The sequence below is a fragment of the Typopeltis vanoorti genome, chromosome 6, assembly GCF_054136105.1.
Source record: "Typopeltis vanoorti isolate ZY-2024b chromosome 6, IOZ_Tvanoo_1.0, whole genome shotgun sequence".
NCBI lineage: Eukaryota > Metazoa > Arthropoda > Arachnida > Uropygi > Thelyphonidae > Typopeltis > Typopeltis vanoorti.
This window is the reverse complement of record NC_143554.1, coordinates 76415255-76427927: the sequence shown is the minus strand read 5'-3', so window position 1 is coordinate 76427927 and position 12673 is coordinate 76415255. Positions and strand designations below refer to the sequence as shown.

Here is a 12673-nt window from a genome sequence, read left to right as displayed (position 1 = left end):
TCACAAGAATAATCATTTTTATTACTGCAGCAGCAGTATGCTGTAGTCTGCTTTCTAACCAACAGGTTATGGGTTTGAATCCCACAGTAGCATGAATGTTCTTGGAATGTCTTTGGTAATAGACAATTTTCATCAATGTGAGACCACCATCCTGATTATTGACGGCCTAAAGTTGCTTGAAAAGGTTATGCAATTGGTTTCCAAAACAAGATTCCTGAATTATTTAACTTAGTTCATCCATACCATACTAAATATACACAACAATTCAAAGAACATGAAAAAAAAAAAAAAAAAAAGAATATTTGTTTATTGCCATTCACAAATTAAAGTTGGACAGTTATGCTGAAATCAAAAATATTTAATCTTTAAATGAAAGTAAATCATTTAATGAATATGAAACAGTTTCTAGAAAAAATAGCAAGTTATGACTGCAGAGTCCTCACCTCAAGGACTCACTTTAGTGAGTATGGGCATGGCAAACCCAAAATACCTGATGCTGGACCATGCCTGTAGACTGGTCCGACTCCTTTTTTCTTTCCGTCTAACTTTTATTCTTCCCCCCCCCCCAAAGCTATTAGAGTAGTTGAGGGCTGGGGTGAATCTCTCCTATTTTGCTTTCATTTCATCTTATGCAGTGGGAGTCTGCTTAACCTAGTAGGCAGAAGTCCCAACTCACCTGGTAAACATGAGATGAATTGGGGAACAAAACCTGCAAGATATGTGGAAAGAGCCTCTGCAACCTTACCACTGTTTTCTTGTAGTGACTTCACTCCAAAATGCTAATATGGTTGTGCCTTATAATATATCTCATGCTGCATCTGTTGTCGCACAGAATAATCAGGGCTTAGGCAGAGGGTCTTGTTCGAGAAGTATATTACAGTCTCCAATGAAAGTCAGTGATATTGTGAATGAGGAACACAAGAAGGTATAGGAGAAGGTACATAGGCACATGGAGGGGTCAGGGTAAACAGATGGGTAATCTTGAGATTGATTGTAAAGAGATGGATAGGTATAAAATTAACATCCTGGGAATGACAGAATCCCAGCAGCACAATTTTTTAGCTTTAATTTTGGGGAAAAAAAAGTGAGTTATATTCAAGTAAATATGGTATTTTTTTTAGCTAGTGAGTGTCCTTGTACTTCAAGTAGAAGTAATGGTAAGTACTCAAAGAAATTGATTTCGAGTGGAAGGAACAGAATCTGATCATGATGATGTCTCACTGATCCGCCTAACGAGTCCCCCCCCCTCCAAAAAAAAAAAAATGTTTGTGATATACTGATTAAAATAAACATACCTTTTCTTACTGTGCAAAAAAAAATAATAATAATAATAAATAAATATGAATGGATCTCTTTGGTTGCTTATGTTCTTTAGAGCACCCAGTCTTCCAAGAAAACAAATGGTATACAGTAATCCCTCAATTAATGCGCCCCTGATTAGTGTGTTTCAATTAGTGCGCCATTTTTTTGATACCCAAATTCGATTAGTGCGCCTATATACATCTTAAAAATAAATGTTACAGATTTTAAAAATTTTCTATCTATACATTTTAATGGCTAACTATTTTAAAAAATCACTCACCAGAATGAAATAATTTAGTTACCAATTTAAAACATTTTATAAAGTTATTTTTAATGGCATATTACACTACTTCCATGTACACTATGTTCCAAATTTTACTGCCAAATACAACTTCTTTCATACAACCTATAGACCAGGGGATTATCGCAACTTTAAGGCATACTACCTCAGAAGAACATTTAAACAGGCAATAGAAGCAACATCTGATGAGAATTCTATGACATTAGTAGAATTCTGAAAGAAATTTAATGTTAAATCTGCTATTGAAAATATTCATCAATCTTGGAATGAAATTACTGCTAGCAATATGCAAGTCATTTGGAAGCACATTCTTCCACATTGTGTAAGAGATTTTGGAAGCTTTTCAAATGAAATGGATAATGTTGTTGAGGAAATTGCCAACATCGGGCATGAACTGGGTTTTGATGAGATTGACAATGATAACATCCAAGAGTTAATTAAATCTCATTCTGAAGAATTGAGTGATTCCGACCTGCTAAATTTAGATGCACAGCAGGAAGATCCCGAAGAATGTGAAGAAAATTTAACCACTGACAGTCAGCCAAAAGAGATTTCACAGAAACAATTTGAAAATATTTTTCGTACAATTGAAGTTTTTAAGCAGCAATGATGCTTAGAAGCTAACCCTGCTGAAGAGAGAAGCAGTAAAATTTGCAGAAGAGTAGAAGAAGCAATAGGGCCATACCATCAGTTGTATGAAAAAATTGCAGCGGACAACCACTGCATTTCATCTTATGCAGTGGGAGTCCGCTTAACCTAGTAGGCAGAAGTCCCAACTCACATGGCCAACATGAGAATTGGGGAACAAAACCTGTGAGATATGTGGAAGAATATGTATTAATGTGTCGAGATATGTATTAGAAGAAGAAGAAAATTTATATTCTGAATATGTTTTATTGTCTTTCAGCTTCATGGTTTTCCTTTAACTAGGCCCTAAGACATACCTTAATTCTTTTATAAAAAAAATTAAGATTCAAAAAAGAAATTTGAGGAACGAATTATACTTTTTTCCCATAGGTTATTACATTCGATTAGTACATTTTCAATTAATGTGCCTGTTTTAAAGAATGCATTAGGGACATTAATCGAGGGATTGCTGTATAATGGAAAAGGTAACTTAGCTAGGATGCAAAAGTTACTCTCATAAGCCTATTATCACATTTTTTTGTGATTATTTATATTAAGCATGAATTTAAATTGCAAAAGACATTCTAACACAATTCTTGAATAAATTAAGGCATCATTGTATTAAATAACACTTTAAATCAGAATATATATATATATATATATACACACACACGCATAAAAATCTGTATCACCTAGCTTCGGAACTGGTTGCGTATCCCAAAATTCATAATGCTTCCTAATAGCTTCTTCATGAGTTTTTGCTGGTCCTTGATGAACCATGTTAAGATTCAAAATTTCCATAGCCCTTTTAATTTCTTGAAGCTTGCTTAGAGATAAGCCCTGCAATGTATAAACATGTTCATAGCTAAACTTCATTAAGTTCATTACAAGCTTTAAAACCATAAAACATCAGTTTAATATGAACAGATATTTTAGTTTTTAAAGATGGTTACATCAATCATGCATGCATAATAGAAGAAAATTTGATCAAGGGTGATTGTGTGGAGCAACTAATAATATGAAACCTTGCTTTTTGACTTATATCTAATTATCTCAAATTTGTTCAAATAACTTATTACAGAAAACTGATAGAGATGACTAACTCAAAAGATAGTGGATTTCCTTCAAAACAAATTTGAAGCTATAAAGATCTTGCAGAACTGTTCAAGCATCTGTTAGTGAAAATCAGTTTGCTATAGTGAGTATGTAACCAGCACCTAAACCTCTAGAATCACTCATGCATAATCTTTTACAGGAAAATTGCATAAACAATTAAACAAGAATATAATTTCTTGGAAAGTTTAATTTCATTACAAAAAATATGGAGTGAAATAATAAAAGACATTCAAAAATGGCTAAAAATTATAATATAACAGTACTCCAGACTAGTATCACACAAACATCAATTAACAGAAATTTTTCAATACATAAAATTTTCAGATTGCACCAGAAATAAGGAAAAACTAATTCAAGATGACCTATTAATTAAAAAGTATGTTGTCAAATTTTCCTTTATTTCTGATGTAATTCCTTCTCCTGTCTTTCCTGCATTGCTGATGAAATCAATAAACTTCCCTTCAACAGTATATTATACATGGTAAACAGTATATTATACCTGATATTACAGCCTCGTAAAGCACCATCCAGTGATTGATCCAAATGCTGTAAAACTTTGTAGGAATACATTGCACATCATTAGAAAGCAATATTTTGGGGGGGGGTATTTTAAAAGTCACCATGTAAACACCAAATGCATGGTATTTGCATATCACACAATTCAGCAGGCCAGGAGGGTTTAAAAAGATGGACATGAAATTTTGCCCTTCATTGTGGTCTTTAATATTATCCACGGTGATGAGCTAACATTGCCCCAATGTGCTTTGCTCATGAAGCTATACAACCTAAACAATTGCAATTCTATTGGCAGTTTTTTCCACTTGGTTATACTATAAATTAAAGATGCCGAGAAATTATATTCTTGGTTTAATTCTTTATCCAAGTGAAAGCCTGAACTATTTTTCAGAACATGAGATCTCAATAAAGGTCGAAACCAGTCTGGAGATGCAGTCTGGATCCTTTCCATAATGCACAGCATTATGCATGTCTGTAAGGATATGTGCTTTGCATTATGGAATTCTAAGGCAAGTGATGTGAAGTCATTAGCCTCTATATACGAGTTGCCCAGTCCTGAAAATACTTCAGGTGCAAACTTTGTTTGCTTACACTGGGATAAAGGATTAAACCAAGAATATAATTTATTTGCATCTTTAACTCTGCAAATTTTGTCAATTGAACAAATGGTGACAAGGTCTCCTATCTTCATGTGCTCTGTAACGAATGATTAACTGTTTAATAAACTGGATCATTGGGAGTTAGACCAGGAAGAGGTCACAAACCAATCAATTGACCAGTGATGTTGCTACTGCTGTTGTGCAGCAGGCCATGAATAACAGTGTTGGTTCCTGTAGTGCGCATGCTGTATCAAGGCATATACCTTACATAACGGACTTTGAAAGTCGACTGACATTTGCTTTAACATTCCTTGCTCAAGTGGAGTTGGAAGCTGCACGGCCATGGATGATTTCGTGAGAAGATGAGGCTCCCTTTCACGAACAGAGCTGTGAATACCCACAACTGCCAGGTATGGGCTATGCAAACCTGCATGCAATTCAACAAATTCCTTTGCATTCACCCAAAGTTACTGTCTGGTGCAGGTTGACAGTTTATCATTGGACCAGTCTTCTTTGAGGACATTCACCAATTGGGTCCTGTGACCTGCTCAGTTATTGCTGAGAAGTATAGCAATATGATAAACAATTTTGTTGTGCCACAGCAACAGCTATGGCACAACAAAATTGTCTGTGCATGGATTTAGTCACTTTCATGCAGGATGGGGCCCCTCCACACATCAGTCACTCCGTGGAAAATGTTCTCAAATTCATTGAGAACATTTCACAGAAGCAAGAGTGATCAGCTGTGTGTTTCCCACTGCATGGTCACCTTGTTCACCTGATCTCACCCTCTGTTACTTCTGGCTCTGGAGATTTCTAAAAAAGATTATTGGGATCATCCTGATAACTTGCCAGCACTGAAAGGCAGCATAATGCAGCACAACATCAGTCCCAACCAGCTGCATTCTGCCATTGAACACACTGTGCAAAAGATGCAGTTTGTGGCTACCAGGAAGGGTAGCACATTGAACAGTACAGCCCATGAATGCATAATGAAAGTAAATAAAAATGTGTTATTTATGCTTGTGTTGCTTTTCTCCTTACATACAGAAAATTTACCACATCTACATTCGGTACATCATACAGTGCCCCTGGTGGCACTGAATTTTGGAACGGCTTTTTTTTTTTTTTTTTTTTACATCCTTTTTTACATATTGCTTCTGCATGATGACAATGCATTCCTGAAAAAGTTTTGCAGCATTTGGATCACTGGGTGGCACTCCACAAGGCCTTAAATTTACAGGACTACTTTAATTTTGATCACTCTGTATGTATATGTGTATGTGTATATATATATATGTCATATGAAAATTTTACATATCAAATAATTTCTGTTCACTGATCTCTGCATGATACAGCTGGAGTGCTGTAAAATATAATACTATCATATTTAGCAATTTGAATATTTCATTCAATATTTTTCATACTAACAAATTAATAAACTCATTTTGAATTTTTTTGGCAAGAAATAGCATGGTTTTCATATGCAATTAGAGAGCATTTTTTCACCAACACAAAATTCCAACAAATTTATGAGACAAATTTATGAGATTTATAAACATACTGTAATCCTTTTCAATATTACTACTGTGTCAAAGAAACGTCAAATTATTTGCAGCACAAAATAATACACATTTTAATATTCAAATTAAGTGGCTATTGAATCCAACATTATTTCAAAGCCGAATGGAGAAACTACAAGAGTTTTGTAACGAATATAGAAACTATAAAAGTTTCAGCAGATCCAAACGTAAGCAAACCTTTCATGACAGGGACAACTCGTAGTAAAGGTGGAGTAAGCTCTGATCACTATCCTTAGTATTTCCCATAATGTAAAACATCTCCTAGCAGACATGTATGATGTTATACATTATGGGCAGGTCACTATCCAGACCGGTTTCAACCTTTGTTGAGGTGTCGTCAGTGGGAGCCAGACCTAGATGTAAATACTCAGGTTGAAGTGATGCAGAACTTATACTTTACCATACGAGTTGCAAAAAAAGGTGTCACATCACAAAAGGCACCAAGAATTATTGAAAAAAAAAGAGAGCCAAAAGGCTTCACTTCGGCGATGCAAAATTATTCAAATTAAGTGGATATGGAACCCAACATTATTTCATAGCCGAATAGAGAAACTACGAGAGTTCCGTGCTGAATATAGAAACTATAAAAGTTTAGGCGGATCCAAGCGTAAGCAAACCTAAATATTTATATAAAATATTTAAATATTTATAAAATATTAGCTGGACAGGAGAAGCAGTAGAAGGATGTCAACTTGTTTGCGAAACACTTATTATCACATACACACGCCAAATATTTATATATGCAAAGTATGTAATTTAATAAATAAAAATGTATGACTCTCTCAATTCTAAACACTAATTCCAACACTAATATTTTGAATTTAAAAATGCAGCACTTTAACACAGCAATTATAAGTTATTTAAAAAAATTAAACTTAGTTTCTTTTATTACATAACTGAGTTTTTGAAGGTTTTAGTTAGGCTGGTGAGACTTTTGTTGCTGTTTTCTGTTTGTTAGCTTATTAATTCTGGGATGAATTGAAGTGATAGCCAAACAGAGACAGTCAGAAAGTTGCAAGCAGTTCCTCTGGTTCGTTTTAAGTACAGTCATGTCAGAAAATGCAGTTTCACAAAGATATGAAACGTGGTGGGAAAACAAAGAAGAAATCTCATTGCTATTTCACGTAAATTTGGATATTCATTTTTCATTCTTATCCAGAATTTCAAATTACTCATAGAATTAAAAGTAACCAACCGTTACTACCATCATCATCATCTACACCAACACCATCTGCTGCCCACCACCACCACCACTAGTATTTTTCATCTGTAAATTGTGTGTCTTCTGAAGGCTAATTTGCCTGTATGCAGGATGAAAAACCCTGCTGCCTCCATATGAGATCGGCTAACTCACCTTCAATTGAAAAAAAAAAAAAAAAAAAACATTAAGATTCCTCCCATCATATGACAAGAGAATGGAACTTAGGCCTTTTCCAATTGCACTACGGAGGCACTTACATAATACATTTTAAAGTGATCTGGAACACAATCAGAATAACATGGCATGTATGCCTCTAGAATAGAAAAGACTTGAGTTCAAATCTCAGCATGATGTAGGAACCTTTTATGAGAATTTTTCCAACTGAAGATGAGTTAAAAGACCTTCAAAACTAGCCCAAAAGTCAAAGAACACATGCAAGAAACAACAAAAGAAAAAATACATTTAAGTAATTAAATGTGGATTATGGAGCCAAGAATGGTTTCCCACAATGAGCCCAGGACTCCATGGATATACTACCAAACAAAAACTGGTTCTTATATTTCAATCTCATTCACATCCGAGATACAATTCACGCATAATTGGCTGCAGCTGAGCTGCAGCCAAGGAGGATAGAAGCTGAATTGCACGATTGAGAAAAGAGCACATTTGAGGCCATTTGGTGTGAGATTGAGGCTAGCAGAACAAAATATATAATTGGGTGCTGCTATAGACCAGGTGATGGAAAAGATGGTGGAGATAGTATGCATAAGCAAATAGAAGAAATGAGTGGAGGGAGGGTAATTATTATGGGAGATTTCAACTATAGTAGCATTGATTGGAGGGAGGAGAAGACACATGGGAGGAAGGAATTGGATTTTATGCGGTTATTAAGGGATAACTATCTGCGACAGCATGTAATGGAAAATACTAGGGGTTAGAGAGTGCTTGACCTAGTAATTGCATCTGAGGATCTGACTGTAACTAATATGACCACATTGCCATCAATTGGTGAGAGTGATCATAGGGTCTTGACTTGGGAGGTGGCTAAAGGTGTGGAATTTACAATTAAGACAAGGTACATGTGGAATTATCGGGCTGGTAAATATGACAAGCTTAGGAGTTTGATTGGTTCAGTGCCATGGCATGTAAAACTGCAAGGGTTGAATGTTGATAGTGCATGGGAGGCAGTTAAGAAGTGTTTGCAGGAGGCAATGGCTGACTGTATACCTAGAGTCCGAATAATAAATCAAGTAGGGATTAAATGGATGAATAACACCATTAAGCTTGAGCTGCAAAAAAAGAAACAACTGTGGAGGGAATTTAAGGAGAAAGGTGACCTGCAGGCACATGAACAGTATAAAGCCTAGGCCAGAAGGGTAACAAGTGTGGTAAGAAAAGCAAAAGCGGATTATGAAAGAACATAAACCATGCAGGCTAAAGAGAATCCCAAACAATTTTTTCGATATGTTGCAAGTAAAAGAAAAAATGTATATGGCAGAATGATTTTAAAGAATGCTGATGGTAGAGAGGTAACCGAATCAGTTGATATAGTAGAATTACTGAGTGAGCACTTTGCAAGAGTATATCATCCTGGTGGTGACATTGCAGAAATGGAAGAACCAACAGCTTATACAGGAATTGTGGTGAATGAAGTGGAGGTGAATCGTCTATTACAAAACCTCAATGTCATTTCACCTGCGGGATTGGATGGTATACCAGCTCGTGTCGTACGAGAAGTGGCTAAAGAATTGTCAATGCCTTTGACCATTTTGTTTAATTTGAGTCTCGGGTCTGGATTAGTCCCAAGGGGATGGAAAGAGGGGAAAATAATTCCACTACATAAAGGAAGTTCCAAGACTGCTGTTGAAAATTACCGGCTGATCAGCATATCAGGAATTGTTGTCAAGGTCTTGGAGAAAATAGTCAAAAAAAAAATACAGGATTGGATAGATGAAAATGGGATACTGGATGGGGGACAACATGGTTTTGTGAAGGGTAGATCATGCCTCAGTAACTTGCTCACGTTTTATAACACAGTGACTGCTGAACTGGATAAGGGTAATGGGTTTACAGTGATTCTACTGGACCTTGCTAAGGCCTTTGACAGAATACTACATGGAATTCTAATCAGTAAACTGGAGCATATGGGAATGGATATAGGGTTGGTGAGATGGACAGGAGAGTGGTTGATGGAGAGATATCAGAGAATGGTTTATTCAGGAGTAGAGTCCAAAAGACGACCTGTGACTAGTGGTGTGCCGCAAGGTTCTGTTCTTGGACCACTACTTTTCAATTTGTTCATTAATGATATAGGAAAGGATCTGAGAGGAAGTGTTCACTTGTTTGCTGATGATGCAAAGTTGGGTAGAGCAATAGTGAGTGCACAGGATGTCAAAATTTTACAAGATGATTTGGATAGTTTGGAGGACTGGGCTAAGGAAAATGGATGTCAATTTAATGTGACAAAGTGTAAGGTTATGCATTTTGGGGTGAAAAGATTAGCAGTAGTATATCACATTGGTGGAACCGTACTCCAGGAGATTGATGAAGCTAGGGATTTGGGAGTGTTGGTGGATAGGGAGTTGAAGGGGGCACAATTCAAAAGTGGCTAAATCAGCTCATCAAATCACTTGGTTGCTGAAAAATACTTTAACAAGCAGAGACAAACGGGTTATTGTTCCTCTGTATCGAGCCTTGATAAGACCCCATCTAGATTACTGTGCCCAGATATGGGCATCAGGGTTTCTTCTCGATGGGGAGGAGGAGGTGGAGAGGATCCAGAGACGAGCGACCAAGATAATAGCAGGACTATGGAATGAACCTTACGAGAACAGGGTGAAGATTTGTGGGCTGCAGAAATTGGTTGATAGGCAAAAAAGGGGTGTATGATTGAGACATTCAAATTACTCAAGGGTTTCTATAAGATTAATTCAGAAGATATTTTTAAGAATAGGACTGGTAGTGGGAGGACTAGGGCCATCCATGGAAGCTTGGTAAGAGTGTGGTTAGCAAGGGTGTTAGAGCTAGGTTTTTTTTACTTGGAGAGTGGTAAATGAATGGAATAAGCTGCCAGAGTCTGTTGTGGGTGCCATGACTGTAAATGAGTTCAAGATGAAGTATGATAGATACTGTGTGAATGTTGAATAGCTATTCTTGACATGATGTTGGGCCTCCCTCGATGAGTCTAAGGACTCCTTGGAGCTGCCTGTAATAATAATAATAATTGTATCAATGAACAAAACAGACATTAGGCAATAGTTATTACTATGAATAACTATATGATTAAGATTTCAGTACTTTTTTCTGAAAAAGATAAACTAGCTTTAATTTTCATTTGTAACTTCCTTGTAATGATTGATGCATAAAAATTTAGTATACATATAATCTATCCATTATCTAAATTAAAATGCTAGACTAGTTGTATATGAGCAGGTAAAATGAGAGAACTCTCTAATCACAAGCAGTAAAGGCTTTACCCATAGTTCAATGAATTTATAAGCTCAAAGAATAGAACAGAAAAGTAAAATTCCTACAATATTAAGAAACTGTATGTGTGTGTGTGTGTGTGTGTGTGTGTGTGTGTGTGTGTGTGTGTGTGTGTGTGTGTGTGTGTGTGTGTGTGTGTATGCACACTACTTGGAAAGAAAACAGACACTCCCTACTATGGGCTGGGTGCATCGTGCCATGTAACAAGTCACGTGTTTGTAGCCAGTATAAACTGGAAGAATATGATGCTCCAAAGTTAGTGGAACTGCGTCCAGGGGAAATGACTGCAAGAAGAGAACTGATGGAGTTTGAAAGAGGCATTGTGATAAGATGCCATGTTGCAAGACTATCTGTTTGACAAATTGTTCACAAATTGGGCCATCCCAGTTCAACAATTAGTGATACCATACTGAGATGGAAGCGACGAGAGTCAACTGCAAGTGCTACCTGCAGTAGACGACTCACCACACTCACTGAACATGACTGTAGGGTGCTATGAAGAATAATACATAAAAACCACCATTTGTTGGCCGAGATGTTGAATGCGGAGTTCCGGGCATCGACTGAAACACAAATCTTCACAAAAACATTCAGAACTGAGGCTCACAACATCAGTTTTCCCTCACATTACCCAAACCAACATGCAGCATTGTCTTCAGTGATGCAAATAGTACAGTGGGATGTGGAAACATGGAAAATTATCTTATGGAGCGATGAATCAGGCTACACCCTCTACCAAGAAGTTGAATGGATGAGGCACATACCTGGTGAACATCTCTTACTAGTGTTACTCCTACTGTGAAATTTGGAGGTCATAGTGTGATGGTATGGTCCTGTTTTTCCTAGTTTGGTCTCGGACCTCCGTTTGTTGTGCCACTATCAGTGAGCTCCGAGAGATATCTGAACATTATGGTCAATGCAGTGCTTCCTATAAAAATAAAACTTACAAGAGGATGTCACCATGTAGAGACCTCATCTCAACATCATATGTAGAAAAAACCTCCTAACAAATTTTTCTTATTTACAGAGCAGGTCAAGCAGGGACAGAGGGGGAATATTTGCATACTTGGAATGGAGATGCACAGCAAGCGTTAAACAAATAAATGCTAAAACCAGTGGTGGGATTCAAATAATTTAACAACCGGTTTGCTGCCTAATGACCATTTTAAGTATAAAAAAACAATATACCGAAAGGTAGTTTATTATTTCATGCAGTTAATACCTAAATAAGAACAATAAAAGAGGTACACAAAACTAGATTATGTTATAAGAAAGAGTTTTAAAATATTAATGAAAAAATATTAAATAATACCTGGCAAAAAACAATAAAACTGTTATTTAAGATATTTCCATATTGCTTCTTGATTGGCGTCCTCACTTGCAATTTTCTTCGCTTTTATTCGAGCTTCATCGGCTGTGTGATTTATCCTTAACCATCTTTTCACTGTAGGAGTAGGATCCCATTCCTTTAGAGATAGAGATTACACTAATAGTCATTGTGTTTGATATATTAGAAACAGTTAGGACTTCTCTTCTCTGAACACGTTATATTCATCTTTGAAAAATCCCTTTCTGCTTCTGCTGAACTTACAGCAATTGTTCTGACAATATTTTTAGCTCTTTTAACGCTTTCAGGAATTGCATAATTCTGGGAATTTTTTAAAACGTTTTCCACAAAATCTCGATAATCATTAATATCAATTTGGTAATTTAAAATGCTCATTAAATACGAGCAATTGTTCTTCAGCTACTTTCCATGGAACTAGTACTTCTTCAATATTCCAGTAATCTGGCTCCAAAAAATTGAGAAACTATCATTTATTCCTATCTTGAAATTGGCTACAACTTGCTTCTAAATGTTCACAATCCATTAGTCTTTTTTTCAAATTCATTACGATGTTTTCTAAAAGTCTTTCCTGGGGAAGCCCGAGAAATTAATGAT

The 12673-nt window shown here is 36.2% G+C and overlaps 1 protein-coding gene across 1 annotated transcript in view; it reads right to left on the bottom strand.

Annotated features, from left to right (window-relative positions):
• The window catches only part of Nmt (N-myristoyl transferase), a 182924-nt gene that overhangs the window by 149571 nt on the left and 20680 nt on the right, over positions 1 to 12673 (bottom strand). The window contains exon 3 of the mRNA XM_090393987.1: positions 2923 to 3070. Coding sequence (XP_090250113.1) covers positions 2923 to 3070 — 148 coding nt within the window. The remainder of the gene's footprint in view (positions 1 to 2922; positions 3071 to 12673) is intronic.